This window comes from Trachymyrmex cornetzi, unplaced genomic scaffold, assembly GCF_001594075.2.
Source record: "Trachymyrmex cornetzi isolate Tcor2-1 unplaced genomic scaffold, Tcor1.1 scaffold99, whole genome shotgun sequence".
In the NCBI taxonomy this organism is placed as follows: domain Eukaryota; kingdom Metazoa; phylum Arthropoda; class Insecta; order Hymenoptera; family Formicidae; genus Trachymyrmex; species Trachymyrmex cornetzi.
In genome coordinates this window covers 562385-583389 of record NW_017300343.1, presented here as the reverse complement: position 1 = coordinate 583389, position 21005 = coordinate 562385, and the positions used below count along the sequence as shown (strand labels likewise).

At 32.2% G+C, this 21005-nt stretch overlaps 1 protein-coding gene across 9 annotated transcripts in view; it reads right to left on the bottom strand.

The window, feature by feature from the left end:
* Positions 1-21005, bottom strand: part of LOC108770136 (dystrophin, isoforms A/C/F/G/H) — a 475481-nt gene that overhangs the window by 360081 nt on the left and 94395 nt on the right. For all 9 annotated transcript variants that reach the window (XM_018521482.1, XM_018521491.1, XM_018521492.1 and 6 more), the window contains one exon: positions 5191-5405. In XM_018521482.1, the coding sequence (XP_018376984.1) occupies positions 5191-5405 (215 nt within the window). The remainder of the gene's footprint in view (positions 1-5190; positions 5406-21005) is intronic.

Here is a 21005-nt window from a genome sequence, read left to right as displayed (position 1 = left end):
TAGACAGAACGTTGAAACGTTTAGTTCCAAATTATTGGAATGTCGTGGAAACGCGAACACGAGAATTCAGTATGGGGAAGCACTAACATCGTGTTCAGAGAAGTTTCGAATATGAAATTTACTCTAAATATAACGAAAATTTGCACTACTGTGTATGAGCCTTTTTTGTCCACATTAACTTTCATCTCCCTATATTCAGGAAATATGTTTTATCAATCAAAATTAAAACATAAGATAAAATTCAAAAAAATCATATAAACAGGCAATTGGAAATTGACGCTGTAGACGGTGCGCAGTTTTTGTTTTTCTTTAAATTAATTATATATTATTATATCATTACTTGTACATGTTTCGGCTAATCTTTTAGTTTTCTTCAGCAAATTTACAATATATGTTCCAACACTACAACGCCAATTCCCAATTGCTTGTTTATATGATTTTTATGATTTTTTTGAATTATTATCATGTGGGAATTTAGTTATTAATTTATTTACCTCATAAGATAAAATAATAACATTCATTACAATAGAATCAAAAAAGAAAAATTCAAGAAAATAGAGTCTTATTTTAGCATCGCACATAGAAAGTTAATGCAGTTAATGCAAAAGGAATAAATAATGTATCTCTTCGGTTAAAATATTTTTTAATTAGCATTACATATGTTAAATTAATAAAACTATTACATTTAGATATTTTACCGTCTTATTTCTCTTCTCCAAACACTCAAGTTCCTAAACTGAACAATTTCCTTACAACAATGGATATCACCAAATCCATCATCCACCAGATCATCCAAAATGGATATCCCTAAATCAACGTCGAATATCCTAGAGAGATGAATTATACTCAATATATTATCTATAAGTAACACAATACGTGTATATATGTGTATGTGTGTGTGTATATATGTTTCTATTTATATCATTGACCCAACTGACACAATCGTTATTTTAACATAACGAACTCCACGCCTCAATGTGACAACCAACACGCGTAAAAAGTGGTCTATCATCAAGAGTCGAAACAGCATTTCATTGGCAACTTGATTCCTGCTCAAGTCTCGTTACCTCGAGGCCTCTCATCGCTTTATGCAAACAGCACAATACTTGTCAGTGCGACAGCGTAGCCGGAAATAGAAGCCGGGAGATAGCTATTATGGCGTTGGACTGGCTGGAGTCTGACTGTTGACTCGGCAAATAGGAAAAGCGTACTAGAACCTATGCAATGTTTGCTGAGACGTTAGTAAAAGTTACCTGGACAATAGACAGAGATATTACGTGTTACCGGAAAATATCAAATCCTATATCGTAATTAACCATTAATCAACTAATTGTTAACGCATCCACTCTCTCTATTTCTCTGTATCATGATAACTAAAATAAATCTAATTATAAATATAATAAAATGAAATATAATATAAAACTATTGGATAAGTATGACATAAGTATAATCACGATATTCTTCTTATAGTAAAAAGCAAGTTATACAAGATCAAAAATATTTCACCTTTATGAAGAACGCATAAAATGTCACATTTTCAAGAAAAACTGCAATGCTACTTTGACATGAGCAAAAAGACAAAAACATTTTGCGAAATATAAACGTGACAGGCAGGGTCATAAAAGTTCAAAGAGAATAAATTCTTGAAAAATACTTGGAAAAGATCACTCTATAAACTCACAGTTAAAGCAAAAAATAAAACACCTAAGAAATTTACGACAGCCTGTATAATTATACGTTTATGTCTTGCTATGATAAGTACTTTAACAAAAAGAAGATTGGTTTTCTTACAAAAATGATTAAATAAAATAATAAGAACCAGAACAATGGATAGAGAAAGTATATAGATATGCTTCGTTAAACAATATCGTACTGTAATAAGAAAGATGTATTCAAATTTAAAGATCCGTAGGGTATAAAGAAGACGTAGGGTATAAGAAGACGAACTAAAAAGATATTCTTCGTTCCAGGATATTAACATTTACACATAAAACTCTGATCACGTAGATCAACGTAGCTACCGCGCCTGCTAAATTAAACTTACTGCGTCAGCCAAGTGCGCTCTTAAATTAAATTTTCATGCTATAAAAGACGATAAATTTCCGCTCTGTCGAATCATGAAAGAAGCTTCCGGTGTGGATATAAAAGTGGAATTTGACTTAATTTATTTTATCATATTTTCTAGATTCTATGCTCAAGCTGTCCGTCACAAAAGAACAGCACACGTACGGAGAGTGAATGAAGATCAGTATGGTGTGAAGGGATAGAAACCGGCAGAGTAATTCGATAAAATTGACCAAGTTATACGCCTGCATGAACATCGACCCTCTCCCTCCTTACACTGTCCACCGTCGTCACACAAATCTAATTTCTGTCCCTGATAACCGAACTCGTGCCACCAATTGCAGAATATTCAGTCGAAATTACATTTCTTTCGAAATTTGCTGTCGTATAACCAGATCGCGATCGAAGGAGAATGCGGACTAAAAGTCGAGGTTGAGATCCTATAAAGCATGCTGACACGATAAGAAGTTATTGCTGAGGTAGCATCAACAATAGGTAAGTCCTGAAAACTCCATCTGCAATTCCAGTGATGACTCTCTTCGATCTCGATGAAGCTATTATTGTGCATCCTGCACATCTTTCGCTTACCGCTCACGTAAAAAGTTTATTGGAATTTATGCTCAGAAATATTGCTGATAATAAAAAACTATTCAAAAAATTTGCGAGACTTGAATCAATAAAAATAACACTCAAATAAAAATAATAATAAATAATAAAATAATTAAGCATGTATAATAAAAAATATTTAAAAATATAAGCAAACTTTAAAAGCAAATGTTCAAAAACGTTGTAGACGAATAGATTCAGTAAATTATGATTAGTATGCACTTCATGGAATCGATGAGTTGCGAGAGCAAAATGAGAAAGAACTTTTATTACGACAAATTCCTAATAAAGAGAAAACCAAAAATAAAATTATCCAAAAGGACAATATTCTTAATAACCATAGGAACTCTTTCATTATTATTCATAAAATTAAAATGTCAAGCACGAAGCACCATCCGATTACTCTGTGACAGTTTGACATATATCTAGGAAAAAAAAACGTACCTCTCCTATTTCTGTATTCTCGCTACTTCACCACGGATTTATATGTAATTTATAAACCGTATTCCAGAGAAAACAGAACTATGATAACAAAGTTTGTATGGCTTTATAAAAACTGCTGCGCGTAAACGAAAATGATATACGAGCATAAAGAAAAGTAATTTTTGGTATGGAAACCTTCATGTTATATTGTCTGTTATTTCAAGTTATTTATTCGCCCGTAATCTTTCAGATTCTATGTACACACATTCACTGATTATTGCATTAAAGATGACATACCACACACACACATAATATTAAGACGGAATACGTACAATATATCATGAAGGATATCGACCAGATATGTCGCTCTACTCTGAATACTAATTGTAGAAAGCGGATCCAATTTAGCCGACACCTTGATAACCAAATTAAGACTCCTCGCCCATAAGGGACACGCTGCATACTACACACAGAATATATCACAATATGTTCGTGAGCTTAACATAATCTACAACAGCGTTTTAATTTACGTTCTCAAAGAAAACGCTTTTCCATCAGAGAGAACGGGTATGTTACTTTTAGCTCTTCCTACAAAGCATGTGCGTATATCTGTTTTCCTGAGTTTAAATATACAGACAGACTAAAAAAAAAAGTATATGTAAAGAGAAAAAGATCCAATACCGTACTCATTTAAAGTTCAAAAGGAACAGAATATAATTATAAACATACAAATATAATACAGATATATATACATCAAAATTTAATAATACATTTTACATAACCCTGTATTTTTGACGTTTAAAAACAGCTGTAATTTTGCGTTTTAAAAACAGTTTCCTCGATATTATGCAAACCAAAACTAGCGTATCGATAAACATGCAAAAAAATAGATCGATTTCTTTTTCTTTTTATATCTGCCGGTTAAACGAATCTCTCGAAAAATATACGACCTTCCACATAGAAGGTTATTTAACATATTTTTCGTCGACATTGGAGACATACTATCGTATTGTAGGAATCTTGCAACGCGCGTTACGTTGCTATATTCTCGTCAGTCTCTCTCTCTCCGAGTTCGCGTAATTTATGCGCTTTAATTAGCCAAGATGCCCGAGGACAGGCAAGCTCTTGCCGTTATCGTAACTCCGCCATTTTCGGCGACGCGAGAAAACGACGGAAATTAATATTACGAACTTCACTCACGTTTTGTCTAAAGAATAATATCTTACAAAACAGGTACATTTAGAGCAAAGCACTTAAATTGCAAAAAAAAGAATTAAAATAAATTAAACCCGAGTAAGAATAAATCGTAAAACATTCGAGAACCCTTTATTGGGAATATTTCCATCCCCTCATAGCAACAGCAGAGTAATCAAATCGATATCTTCCAATCGGATTCCGAAGATAACCGAGTGGTAATTATATTATCTGTTACTTGAGCATAACGGTATTAAATTCATCAAATTGTTAACTTTTTCGATGCCATGTAAAAACACGTTCCACTATGTGAATAAAAACAAACATGAGAAATAAAATTTTACTTGAAATAAATAAAGCTTTACTTGCAAGCTGCTATCATTTGTTACATTATTATGTACATGTATACATTATTTACAATATTACTCATATAATATTGCTTTTTAATCTGAAATTCTATTATCTCCAAAGCAACGTGGCGTTACGTTGGAACGGCAGATTAAAAAGCAATGCTATAGTAACGCAGCAATTAATGGGTATATGTATACAATATACGTAAATAATATTAGTCTACACAGTAAATAAAAACTAATCTTATACAATTGAGAAGATATAAAAATTGCTATAATTGTTCATTATAATAAATATTTTCGGATTATATTATACAAGCATAGACCAACATTAGTTCGTACTAGACAATAATTATAATTTTAAATTTCTAATATTAAAGAATTTTAATTAATAGAATAAAAAATTTTAATTAATAGAATCCAAGCAAATAAAATAGCAGAATATACAAAACTCGAATAAATGTATATATTTTTTTCTCTTTCTGATCGAGTGTATTTTTTTGCTATTATTACCCTGGCAACTTCACGCACGCGTATAAGTAAGCGAGCTTACCTGAAGCACTGATTTATCGAGTCCCGCGACGAGGACGGAAGCTGAAGTAGAGGGTGAAGGTGAAGACGAAACCGAGGAAACGGAGGCAGACGGGCTGCTAGTCGCTACGGGGGTCGACGGTGACGAGGGGGCAGGAGAGGGTGACAGCCCCCGAGAGCCCCCTGCAGCTGCACCCGCCGCCCCCGGTGCTGCGGTGCCTACACTCCTTTCCACTTCTGTAACACGGAAACAAAACCATATCTCCATTAGAGCGTGGCGTCGTGTCGTAAAAGTCGGCAGGCCGTATCTCCTGCGGCCGCCTGCCGACGTGACGAAAATTGATGCGCTCTCGGCGTATCAGGAAGCAAAGCGAATATTCAGACATCCGTTTCGACGACGCTTCCGTGCCGTATCATGCATACATCGAATTATCGAGCATTCGAGCTTATCAACGATAACGATTGTCACAAGTCACGCACGATTGAAAAGCGACGCAGCTATCGACACATCAGAGATCTGAGTTATTGAATTTCCTGCAATTTTAACTAATGAAGACACTATTAATATAGTATGTAAAAAATATCCTAGAATTCTTCTTTGTACAAATGATTTACTTATTATTCTTAACCAATGTCTATTTTATTTAAAAGAGAATAAATCGTTTTGAATATACCGAGTCTCTCTTACACGTATATGTATAATACATATATTAAATTTTTCTTCTTAATATGTCATAAAATTCATGTATAAAATAATTCAGAATTTTCCATACATTCTTTTCAATTATAATTTCATTTTATATTTTTCTGTGTGTGTGTGTGTATATATGTATATAAATTGCAACAGCGAAGATATAATTTACAATCGTAACTGCTACAGAATAGACCTATTTTGTTGTACAGTGTACCGTCTTACGTTTTTCGTGAAAACTGGTAATTTTCCAGTCGACCCGTTGTTGCTGTATTCTTTCTCACGTACGGTGACACAATAAAACGGGAAAGGAAAATTCGCTCAGGGGACGAAAGATAGAGAAAAAAAACCGAGGCGAAATGGTTTCGAGGCACGTACCGAAAGATACACGGTCAATTCATTGAATAGGAAAGTAACTTTCATAGTTTATAAGTTTACTCGCTTCACATCCTCCCGGATCGAGTCGAAGCGAGATCATGGCGGATCTCAGGTGAACCCTACGCAGAGTAGCCGAAGACGAGCTTAATGCCCGTCTCTAATGTAATTGAAAACTTTCGTAAACGCTTTTTCCTACCCCTCGATTTGTAATCCTCTTCTACCAGCGTTTAAGAGCTACTTAATGGCACGTCAATCAGTAATGACACATGAAACTCTGTTTATTTTCTTCTATTTATACTATACATGTCACATCCCGTATCTATATGTATACATATATTTTATAAAAAAACAAAACAATAAATTAAATAGTTTGCAATTATTCATGATCATAATCTGCATCAATTGTGACATCCATTACAAAAATGCAATTACGATAAAAAATCTTTACATCAATTCGAAAAATTAATATTAATTGAGTTTATTAAAATTTCCCTACTGAAAAGTCTTGTTGTAACTGAAATTCACGTAAATTTAACCAACAAGATAGAAATCAGATTATAATTAATCTATCAAACATTCTAATTGAGTTAATCAGAAATTCAATTATGATAACCAGAGTTTTGATTCATATAATTAGAACTCGTTCTGTTTATACTTTTTGTTTATACGACCAGAATATTTCTTTTCAGTGTGCAATTATCTTGGATTACAATATTAAAACTAAATATGTATTTTATATTGTTATGATATATTTTGAAATAAATAAGATTTAGCATATAATGACGCTTGTCATTAGATCGATAAAAAAAAAATGAGCTTGTAAAATGTATCAAATACGTTGTAATTAGTCATATAATATACTCCTATGTACAAATGTTCATATAGCGTATCTATTTATTTATTTAACAAACTGAAATGGAAATCTTTGATAATTTCACTCAACGTTATTAAGCGCAATTATTGTCGTGAAAGAGATAAATATGATTCGATCAACATTGTAAAAATCGTAAACATTTACTCTATGAATTCTATTATCTAGAATAAAAATCAAATTGTAAATCTCACAATAAAATCACTAAAAATATTAAGAACACTAACTTTAAAAAGTTAAGGAAGGAATATTTTTATTTCATTGTATTATTATTTAGCGATATTATTATTATTTGTATTATTATTTAGCGATAGCGATTTTCTACAATAAATCGTAAACGTGCCGTAACTTTGAAATTACCTGCAGAGATCATAATTTATGAACGAAACCGTCTCGGTCCAGTTTTACAGAAGCTATTATGTTTTTACTCCTGGATTTTTCCGCCCCGATTAACACCGACGAGTATTATCTTAAAAATTCGTTCTATTCCTGTTTTATTGCCGATTTTTGCTGCATTGTCTAAAACCGGCGATAAGGCAAAAAAGAAAAGGTACGAAAATAGAGAGAGATAACGAAAAAATAGGGAGAAGCAGACAATGGAACGACGAGCAGATTATATTCGGTATGAGAGAGGTCAGTTTACTAGTATAATTCACAAACCGCAAAACTCACTATATTAAAAATATTTTCCCGGTTCCGATGTACGGTACTTTACAACGCGTTCAGTGAACTTCGAGAACAAGTTGTACACTCGCGACAAAGCACTTTGTCGACAGGGTCGGGCAAAATCAGTGGGCGAACGGTCCTACTAATTCAAAGCGAAAGCAGTTATGCAAACGTACTGCGAAACATTCGCCGTGAAATCTCAAGGATACCATTCGCCTTCAGAGGTTCAAATTTCTACACGTTCCATCTCGTCCACTCGCGCAAATTGTGTACATACAATTTGCGAACTTGAGAACCGTACAAATCTCCACCAAAGCAGTCCAACTTCCACGGACGAGATAGCTATTCTAATTTAAAAACCGCCTCGTGTATTTTTGCGTCCGATAAATTCGATGAAAAATTATATTAAACGCAAATAAACGTAAAATGTTTATATTATTAATAAATATAGAATAAAGATAAACAGACTAATAAAAAAATTTGTCAAATATTACGTATCGATAATATAACTCAAATAGTAGTTAAAAACTTTACTGTATGTGTTGTTATAAAATAGATGTACAATAATTTTTTTAAATTATTATTCTTTTAAATGTTCTTTACTTTAGAAAATTGCTCTTGTATAATTAATACATAGAAGTTTGTTCCTGTCATAAAAAAACAAGAGTTTAAATAACAAGAGCTTGAATAAATAGAATTATGGGCGAAGATAATATATCAAACGTAGGAAACTCGCTATATATGTCGCATTAGCATACTAAATAATCGTATGCCATATGATAAATACATGAGTGCACGTATGTACGCCTGAATTTCGCGAGAGAAGAGAAGGAACTTAATACAGATAAGACACAGGCTTCGGTGCATAAACCACAGAGCGTTCACAAAGTTCTGTCATAAGTCGTCGGAACTTCTAAGCCCTATACACGCAGGAGTTACATAGTCTCTGTGGCGGTTGGATGAATTACGATACACGCTAAATACATAATAAGCATGACGGTGCATACTCGTTTGTTTCTGTTCTATCAGATTGTAGTAAGCAGGAGCAAAATCCGGCTAGTCAAATGAATTGAACTACACAAACTTCATACAAACTTTTTCGCAGATGCTATCAAAAAATACAAACGATGATACATGTTGATTCTGCACAAAATACGTATATTTTTCCTCTGCCTTTGAATTTTCACATGTAATTTTCAAATAATCATCTTCTGCTTCGTGCAAAATATGATAGATGCACTGAGAAAAATTTCCGAGCTTTATCCGTTCAAAAAGTAACACGGATATTTCCGATTGATTTTGATCGGATTTATAAGACTATCCGATTAAATTTTAGGACTATCCGATCAAATTTATAGTCCTATAAATCCGATAAATTTGATCGGATAGTCCAAAAATTTGATCGGATAGTCTTATAAATCCGATCAAAATCAATCGGAAATATCCGTTTGTTACTTTTTGAACGGACATTTTTCTCAGTGTGAATTTTACTCTACATAACATTGCTTTTACACATTTAACTATCTTAACTTATTTATAGATATATCTTGCACGCACTCATACGTTAAAAAAATCTTCGATGTAGAACAATAAAATATCATATTCCTTTATAAGCTGTTAAAATATAAAATAAAGAAGATTTATATAACAATAAATGTTAAAACAATGTCATTATAAAGACACATGTATAAATCTTTAAACAATAATGTGTAAATTATAAATATCTTTAAGTCCTTTGGTATATTTTATAAGAATTTTTGGAGAAATAATAACTCATTCTTGGAAAAGTGTCAAGTAATGAATACTTCACTCTAAGCAATTAAAAAGCTTCTATGAAATATGATATTTTTATGAAAAGGTATTTTTAAAGTTTAAAAGACGGCTTGCGTTTATTCTCTTATTAATTTAGAAAGCTTAACGCAAATAATACTACCTGATGCTGCACGGCATGAAGGAAAATGGTCCTTGAAGAGGACATTCGTAACACTTGTCGCTGCAGCAGCTGCTAGGAGCGAGTTATTACTCCCGTAACAACGGAAACGAGGGTGGACCATTTCCGATGCCACATGACGAATATGAATCATATAATTATCGATTATTCAATATTTACGCGAACCAAAAATAAGAAAGCACATTAAGAGAAAAGTGATTGAAATTTGTGACTAATTGCAGGGTAAAATAATTATAATTAGAAGCTTCATTTTTGTGGTTATTATTGCTATAATATTAATAATTATAACCATATATAATAGCCCTCTCAAACATAAAAAAATTGTACTATAAATTATAATTACTTAAAATATTAATATAGTAAAATATCAAGATATAAATAAAATAAACATTTTTGTTCAGTAAATGCAATCGCAATTACAATAACTATTTTCTTAAAGTTATTTATTATTTATGTGATAATAATAATTAAAAAATACGTTTAAAAAAACTAAAGACAAGTAACTTGGCTATTATTAATAGCCTAATTGTATTTGCATGATTAAAACAATTATAAATATATAGTTGTCCTAAAAAATGACTATAAATTATGGTAATTGTAATTATTGTTTTCTCGTAGTCCATACGTATCGATCAATCATTGCAATTAGTGTAACTTAGTACAAAATTATCAAATATAAAAAGTCATTAATTTTCCTTTCAAAAACACCATTGCAACTCAAAATAAATATATGGAAATGTGTACTTGAAAACTCGAAATGAGCAACAGTATCACCAACAGAGGCAACAGAAGCTCATTAAATACGAAGTGTACAGGATAATAAACGATCTGTGAGCGCGCACGCGCGGAAATCAGACGATAAATCTTTGGCCCCCGACAGTGATGTCTTATCGAAAAAAAACTTTTTATACGATCTAACAAGAAAAAAAAATGTTTTTCTCGAATATGAAGTCAGCTTGCAGTGATCGATTGAATAGATCGTTACAAATCTCGTAGCAAGTTTATTCAACTTTCAACATAATAGAAGTGCAATTTTGCCCTGGTCAATGTGGTTAAACTAGATCTGAATAGCTTAACGAGATTTATGGAGTTCTTTTATTACTTTTTCAGAACGAGGTTAGAGAAGTAATCGGATTCTAGATTAAAGGCTCGTCCATTGACTCCGCTTCTATTCATTTCAACTTATTCTACTAAATCTCTTAGTTGCCAGAGTTATTTTCTTATTCCTAATTACCAGTCTCTGTGGTATCTTTATAATCTTAATCTCAGCTTTTCTTACATCCCGTCTTATACGTAATCCTATTTAGAGCAGCATAATACATAACTTGTAATAAATTCAAACGTTATTCTTGCAAAAATATATAATTCGTTCAAGAAATATTAATTTCGCAATTTCGCAAATTTAACAAAAAAATACAACTTTGTTATTTTATCTAATATTGTTCGATCCAAGTCTTATAACCGTAACAGGTAAAGATTTTTCAAGAAAAGTTCAAGACGAATCGTAAATATGATAGAAACATTCGCATACATATATATGTATTTATAATACCAACGACGAAACGAAAGACGCCATGCCAATATTTTCACAACGGTATAAAATCTCGCAGTGCTTGGAAGTATACATGGATTTATACAGTATAAAGTAGAGGAGGAGTGATCCAGCTCAGACCGTCGCCGTTGAAGTAGAAATCCCTTGTTAGGCTGCTACAACGAAGAGAGGCGAGGCAAACGTCGCCGCGGGATGACCCGCCGTGAAAAATAGGACAAATTTACAGCAGGAAGCATCAATTCTCTCCGTGGCAGCAGTTTTATTCCAGCAAGACCATGGACGGAAGGAAGGAAAGCACGAATACTTGGATCTCTTCTCCTGGTACTATGGAGGTGAAAAATAGGAAAGGCGCGTTGCGAACACGGCTTAAGCGTCCGTCTGTCCGCCTGTCTACCAGGGATAAGTGATGTGACAGTACAACGGAGATGCGAAGGGAAAGGCGGAATGGCAGGAGAGCGGTCGTATCGCAGCAACACGGGGAAGAAGCGAGGATGGGTCGTGAATGAGAGTGATGGATTGCACGCTGCCATCCACTGACACTCTTCCACCAAAGGGCAGGTCGCCCATTGTACTGCGGAAACCGGAACCCACAACTTGTGCCGTCTACATTTCCGGTCGGCTGAACGACGATCCGATCTGAACGGCAGCGCGAATCCGTGTCTTTTATATCGAAGAGTCTCCAACCGGGTGTTACTGACAATGTGAGGTTTACGTAAATCTGGGCATATTCGTATCGTCTCTTTCTAGATAATCTTTACTTTCTGGATTATTTATATTTATTTATAAGTAAAAGCAAAGAGTAAAAAATCATGTAATTAGGATTTCTTTTTAGGGGTTGCTATAAGTATAGTATGAGAATAAGTTTAATAGATGTACAGTCATGTGCAAAAGTATTAGACACTTACAATTTTCTCGCATTTTACGAAAAGTTAAATATCTCGGCGAAAAGAAATCAAAGGTTTTCGACCACACATCGTTAGAACAATATTTATGTCTTACTCAATATATTCATACATGTAAATAACACCTCTGCGTGCGTGTGTGCTTGCGTGCGTGTGTTATATGTAGTTGAATTTTGAATTTATCAAAAGTTAGTTCACACAAAAAATTTAATTGATATAAAAAAAAAACTATTTAAAGTGTACTTACTTTTATTCATATTAGTTAAAATTATATGACAATATATTTAAGATTATACAATTTTAAATAATACATGAACTAAGAATGATTTTGGATTATTTAGTTTAAAAATAAATCTTCATAAAAGCTTTATGAAGGAACTTACTTGTATTTCGCATACAAGACAATGCGATAAAAATATTCCTATTGCATACAGAGAGATTATTAATATAACCAAGTTTAATCAAACAAATAAAAAAAATCATGCAATATAACTATGATATTTTAACTCAAATTATGCGAACGTAACAAGAATAAGCCAAAGTTTCTAAATACATATAAACACATTATTACTTTATTACGTTATTACAAAATGCATAAATTCTTTTTTTATTCGTTTATCTCTATTAGTATCAAAAAAGAGACTATTGTGTATCCGTTGAATAATTAAAATAGCTACGCAAATTCTAGCTAGAACAATTATTGTCTGGCATCCATGTGGAAATGGTCGTCGACAGGGTTGAAACAAATGTGCACATTAATGGACATCGCGGATTATCGTCACAGCGGTACAAATGCGATTAAATCGATAAAACCTGCACGAATAACATATTAAGATTGGAATTAAAAGATTTGAACGGATAGAGATAAACCGGATTCCTTTCCTTACCGTAATAAAATTATAGTAATAAAACTAAAATTATTTATATTTAATCGTTAAGCAGAAATTCAGTAAAAGATAATTTCAACATTAAAATTTGTTTATTAATAGTTTTTATTATATTTAAGCAACGTAACGATTATAGTGAACTTAAACGAATCGCTTTATAAATATAAATAATGTTATTGCAATTTCTAAAAAACTATTTTTCCGCGAAAACATAATTCTATTTATAATAATTAACTGAAAAAGTAGGATATAAAAAAATAATATAATAATTAATGCGTTTAAATAAAGCCATGTAACTATGATTAAGCGTGATATTAAACTACGCTGATTATAAGAACTACAATGGATTTACGAAAATCTCGTGAATGTGGAATGTAACAAATAATATAATAACTAACTGAATCGCGTATATGAGCGAAACCTGTTTTCGGCTTCAATAAAGGTCGTTAAGTATTCTGCCGATGGTAGAAAAAGGGAAGTACTGCGATGCCCCCTTCTCTGTGAAACCATCACGGCAAAGGACGAATTAATCTGGCTTCACGTAGAGGGACCTTTTCTACCCCACGTTTTCGATGTAATTGAATCTCTCGTCTTTGCCAAGGCAATTGTACCATACCCCTCTTCCCGCCAATCTAGAGCTGCTCTCTTACCGCGAGAAATTAATCTTCCTTTCTACGAGTGCGATTCCATGATCGGTGAGAAAAAACAAAAGTAATAGAGGTCTATAATTCGACTCTGAGCCGAGCACGAACACGAGTTTTCTCGCGTCGGTGCCGATTAAAGGTGAATTAATCAAACGGTGTTTGTCGAACAATTAAGGTCAATTTTACGATCAAAATGCATTCACAATCAAATCCAAACGACTCTTACATTTAAATAAACGATCAAACGTTATTTAAAACCGTTATTTAAAACGTAAATTGATTTCTATCAAAAAACTACTAATTAAGCAAGCTATATATAAACAGAGTTCTCATTTACATGTCATCGAATATATCAGATAATAGTAAACAAATATATAAAATGAGGCTTGAAAGAATCTATCAGTAAAATATAAAAAATCAGAGCCTACATCGGTTGTCCGCATGCACAGAAAACTTTTTATTTTCGTGTGAATGTAATAAAACGAATAAAATAAACGTTTCGACCCATCAATTCGGGTCCTTATCAATATAAAATATAAATCGAAATTACATAAATAACGCAAATTTCAAGATCCTGACAATTTAGCTCGATCTTCTTTATCCAAATGTCAAATTAGCTATGTAATAAATAGTCAAATGATTATCAAAAATATTAACTTATACAATAATAATATAAAAACTTACATAAAGTAAAACCGGAGTCATATACATTGCATCAATAAGTAGAATCACATCGCTCATCAGATTGTCAGATTTGCTATGTAGTCATTCAAAAGAAAGCGAAAAACGAAAAATTAGAGAATTATTAAAATCATTTATCTGAATTTTAATTTTATCAACTTACATATAAGCGTTTCTCGCGACACGACGTAAAGGTCTTGTGGTGTCGACAGTGAGAGATGAATCTTGGAATTTGCGTTACTTACGTAATTTCAATTTATGTTTTATATTGATAAGGACCCGAATTGATGGATTAAAACGTTTATTTTATTCGAAATTTTTGTTACATTCCGAAAAACCGATGTAGGCTCTGATGGGCTTTTTGCTTTTTTATATTTCACTGTCAGATAATAGTACTCTTTACATGAATAATTCATACATTAATTTTGTCATAAGTATATATTGATAATTAAACACGATTATATTCTCACTACGCGATCTTAAAGAAAAAAACTAATGGATATATAAATATATGCTTCTTATTGAATATAAATGGCGCAACAAAATTATCAAGATTTTATCTTTCGTTTATTCATTATTCTATGCATGGATTCTAAAAATTAATTATTCTATAATTTATTCTAATAATATAACGCTATTTTTTACACAAAATAAATGCGTTTCTATATAAATATAATAATATATTACAGAAATACATTATATAATCATACGGTTAAATCAAATTTTGGTTCTGTCATTATATAATTCACCAAAAAAAATTATTACATTTAACAAAGAGATTGCACAAGTAATAACACGAAATAATGCTGGATAAAGAGGAAAGCAACATCCAAATTCCATTAAACCTTATCATATTAGGGTAATAGGATTGCTCTTATTACGGTCTCCTCGAACAAGGATTTCTGTTTATCAGCTCAAGACACTCCTTCCTCATTCTTACAGCTATATCCTCTTTCCGCAAAAAAGATCGAAAATGATGACGAAAACAGAGAGGGAGAGCAAAGAAGCACGCGAGCGAGCGAGAATGGGGGGGGGGGGGAGAGAGAGAGAGAGAGAGAGAGAGAGAGAGAGAGAGAGAGAGAGAGAGAGATGGCAAGGTGGACGAAGATGGAGAAAAATTACTTTCGAGGCAAAACGTGACGGCAATACTAGAACGAAGATTGTAAAATGCGGACCACGCTTAAATATTAGACGCCATGTAAACGAAAGTTTATCGACAGCTGGGTGCTCCGCTTAAGAAATAAGGCAACCTGGATATTTTTCTTGAGACAAATTACGGATTGAACATTACTGTTCTTAAAATTAACTAGACTACATTAGAATATTCGAGAATTGTGTTAATAACGTAGGACCGATTAATTATCATATAATTAAAACTTGAATCAAAGCGTCTAATTTGCAATTATAATGTGGAATATTCGCAAAACATCTCGTAATTCATCTCAAATACTCCTTAACTATATAAAAGAAATAAAATTGTACGAAGAGTTTCATCGAAAAGTATATTAGTTTTAAATAATTTGCCGGTCGTGCTCAAAAATATTTTCTTCCTCTTTGTCGAAAAGGAATATAAATCGTGTGCTTAAAGAAGTGGTCCGCAACCGCGAAGATTCTCTTGTAAAGAAGATTACGCTGCCAAGGACTTTCCTCATTTTTCGCTGCAACGACCAAATTAACATATTCATAAGATATTTATCAAAGATTCTCTTTGACGCCCGTTACATAAATATGTCGCTCTGGCACAACAGACAACTTTTTTCTTTATTTCATCCCATAAAAATTCAGTGTCCTGTCACCGGCGTTTTTATAGGAATAAAGGTACAAAGCCTATGTATAAGTATCATAAAGTACTATTGAGAAAATAAGCGGATATATTTTAATTGTAAAATTTTTCACGCGAATATATGATGATAATGTTCAAATCCATTTTCTCTTAAATGTGATAGATAATAAACACAATTTCCAATATATTTCGCTCTTCGTAAATAAATCTTTAATCGAGCATAACCCTACGCTTCAATGAGTGCGGTGAATATATTATAACAAGCTTTCTCATATTAACAATCTCTCAAGCAAGCAATCATCTTAAATAGCCGAGTATAACTACGTGAATGCTTTGTTGCATTGGCACGAGATATCCTTGATGTCATATGCATAATTCTGAAATGCATATGTTGATATAACACATGATAGTTATGCATATGTTTCACGGGGATATTACGCCACATATTTGTCATGAGAGAGAGAGAGAGAGAGAGAGAGAGAGAGAGAGAGAGAGAGGAACTTCCATTCTAATGCATTCCATTGATTTCATTGTCGTAGCAAATTCGCAAGAATGCATCACATTATATGTTTCCTCGACATTGTATCACAAAACTGACATATTACAATTGACAAAAGGATCATTGAAATGTCATTTGCATTAATAATCGCGTTATCTCGACTCTAATGCATTTATTAATTATATATTAATTATAAATATATATTCATATTTTTGACGATATATTCACTTCAAAAGAAATTAACCAATTGGCTGTTTTAGCCCCTATAAAAGTGCGTATGGGCACGTATAAAAAAATACCAAACCTATAAAATTGCAAATATAAGGCGACAAATTAACAACAAAAAACCACTAAATTTATATCTACGTTTTATTTGACTATAGTATAATGATTGTGACAATCTAATAGACGTATTTCGATCCACTGATCGTACTTCATAGCAATCATCTTATCCTGAATGTACCGCATCTTTATCACTGTCGGTATCGTCGCAACGTAGTCGTAAACTTCAGACACGAACGAGATCATCGAAGCCCTCTGCCCGAACGGAATTCCTCTCTCTAGTAAAAGCTCTGGCTCTCAACCCAACAAGCACGCGAATTACGAAGTTTACGACGTCAACGTTTATTCGCGGACGAAGTTGTTGTGCTACAACAGCACTTCCACTAGCTCCTTCAAAGACAATAAAAAATCTGCGTATCAGAGTTACCTAATTATTTAAAGTAGTCGTTAATGCATAAAATAATCATCAAATTCAATATCCTTGTTTATTGCAATGGTACACTATTATATTGTTTTACGTGCTGACTAAAACAAAAGCATATGGAGAGTCACAAAAATATTTGTAGGTATAATACAGAGTTATACCTTTATGGAAAAAACATAGAAAATTTCGAGAAAAAAACACTGAAAAATTCAGTGTTTTCCCAAAATCTTCAGTGTTCTTTATAAGGGTATATATGTGTATAATATATGGCACTATATATGTGTATAATAAAGCACATATATATTAATTTATAATAAGACACTTTATCAACTTAACTTACTACAATTAATAATTTAGTTAATTTCGTTTTAATTAATCTTAATTTTCTACATTAATAACAACGCTTTGAATGTATTAAGTCGCATTCAAATTAAGCAACTGAGTGCAAACAAATGAATCCGTATTCACAATGCTATTCAGTCATTAAAGGAAGTTGTTGATTCGTGTTTGTTTGATCTGGTTCTAACTTCAGAGTTAAATGAAAAAATTAAAAATAAGAATCTCCACAAATAATTAAACATAATGTAACATTGTCAATAATGTTAATAAAATATCTACAAAATACAATAATAAAAAATTTTTAATACCGTTTAAGTATATATTAATTGATAATGTAATAAATCTCAATTCGATTAATTATTAAAGAATTTTTCCTATTTCACTATCTAGTCTCAAGCTTTTTTTAGCAGACTAGATACGTACGCGGTTTTATTAATATTATCGCATGTACATCGTCTGGCATATATTATCATGCGGCGACTGTGGACCAAAAAATCCTGCTGCGATCAATACGAATTTTTACAGCTCCATCTATTTGACAAATGATATTATTCATCATAAATATCCTAGTAACCAATAGCTAAATAGAATTATCTTTAATAGGAAATATCCATCTATAATTTAATTTAAACAGGAAATGATTTATAAATCATAAAAAGCTCATATATACGAAATATTTATAATATTATAGTTAAATGAAACCGAGAAAACCAATGGACAGCACGATCCCAATTTTAACCGCGAGAATTAATTTTTATCGATAAAATTGGTTTTTATCGGTAGAATTATTTGTAATTGTTTATTTGCGAATAATAAGTTAACTGGCGTATATAATATGCAAATAATATCAGTTCAAACATTAACGATATGTTAAATATATGAAAGTTATTTCAAAGGATTTCGTTGCCAAGATTGAAAGTTCTTATCACAGTTAAATTTTTTTTTTATCGTGATGTTTCTCATTTTGTAAATCTCGAATATATCACGCTCGTCAATCTTGTTATTTTCTTCAACCATTATTAAACCGATAATCTTACAATTCAACATTCGTTCGTAGCTGACAAGAAAAGCGGAGATAGATCAAAAGCAAAAATATGAGCAAAGGCACGCTATTCGAATCGCGCTTTATACACCAAAGGATATATACATTTGTAACTGATACGTATCTTCAAATGATATATACAGAAGTTTTGTATAAAAAACTAATAAAAAATCTTTTTCGGATCTTTATAATACTACTTCCAATTGACCAGACATTTTCAATAACAAAAGAAAGATACAGTATATACGGGAAATAAATAAAATAAATACAATACTAAATTAAGAATAATAGAAATCAAGTACTATTAATATATTGAGACAATTCTCGTTAATTAAGAATTTATCTAATAATTTATTCAATACAACATTTTTCAAATAAAAAATTTCTATCTTAACAACACATATTACCGTAAATACGCAGTTGCGGAGATACTTGGAAACATAACACTAAATGCATATGCCTTTCCAATAATCATATATCGAAGTATATGACAGTTATAATTTAAATCTAGAAAATATTAAAGAGATAAAGCCGCATTCGAGCCGATATTATCTGAGTTCAATATCAGGTGTGGGGCATACAAATGGCTGGAATGACACCGTTGCTATATTTGATAGCAAAGAATTCGGTGTTACGGCATGTCACGATAGGGTTGGGTAGACGGTGCTTTTAGTTTACGAGTCTCGTTACTACTTTATCGTGTGTGTCGAGATCGATAACGTTCTCGCTATAACGATATATTTCCCGCCGGTGATCCGCGCGCGGTAGCTTCGATAAATCCTGACGTACGATGCCTTCCTTCGTACTTCGTCATTCTCCACCGCCCCTTATCCCCTATACTTTTTTCCAACCCTCTTCACCGCTACGTCGCGATATCCACGAGCGTGCTTGGACTTTAGATCAAATTTTTCTTTTTTCATACATCCCTACGTCTCGCACAGTAAGCATATAGACGCATTGCGATGAGATGGTAGTAAAAAATTAGGGAAAATATTACTTTTCCTCTTATCTCTTCACATCTTCAAGAAAGAACGAATAAGACGCAAAAAAATGTGAGGAAATTAAAAGAGAAAAGTAAGCGTCGTAAAATTTCTTTTTTTCTCCGTAATATAAATCTCGATAATCTTTATGTACCCGGTGCGTTAGTTTACGGGTTGCGTTTACTCGGAACTTCTATCGAGTACACAGGAGAACGAATAAAGGCACAGAAAAGTTAGCATGGAAAACATTAGCTAATTTGCAATCGTCTATTTTATCGGTAGAAATAAAAAAGTTTTGCACGAGAACTGACCAAATTGTTTGCACGACTATTAAGGAAACGAATAAAACGTGTAGATATATCATTTTAACTAAACGGACGAAAGCAAAAAACTTCTCTAATCTACAGTTTCTCTGCAGTTTCTCTGTATCGATACAAGAATCGTGAAACTTTACATTGAGATTCGCAGTAAAAATATTTCAATCAATTTAAAGTCGATAATTCAATCCAAATACGATTAGTTATATTAACGATGATTATTGCAAACTCATTACAACAATCGTTAGAAAAAGATTCGCATAAGAAACTTCGGAAATTGCAGTTGCTTAATGTATCAAATTATGGAGTGAAAATAAATTGCTGTTTCAAAGTAGCTATTCTCTACTTTTCGGCGAGACATAAAAAAATCTATTAAGCAGCTGCGAATATTTAATAACATCAAGAAGAAACTTTTTTTTACTATGCAAAGTACGGCAATCTTTTTTAAACTAAGAATATTATTCATTCAAAGCAAAGTATTTTATACATGTATACATATATACACATATTACATTTACAACATACAGTATATGCATTTAAAATTAATTAATTAATTAATTATTTTAAAGTTAATTAATTTACATATTTAACTATTTATTTTGATTGCTATACAATTCATATTACTTTGCTTGTATAATTAATATATATAACAATGTCAAACTTTTTACAATTATTTATACTCTTTTCAATTTTAGAGAGGAACTAATTCCATTCTGCGCATAAAATTGAAATTTATTCATTTAATTGTGTTATTCATTTTAACTCGACAGCGATGATTTAGCTTCATCCATAATAGGTAATGCATCGTCGCCCTTGCGATCTGAAACATTAACTACCTAATCCGCCGTTCACATGAGTTCTGCCTGAGTGAACCGGAGCTAAATATCGGCCAGATAGTCACAATAAAACCGTTCGCACGTTCCGCATTCCCGTGCGATTTCAAACACG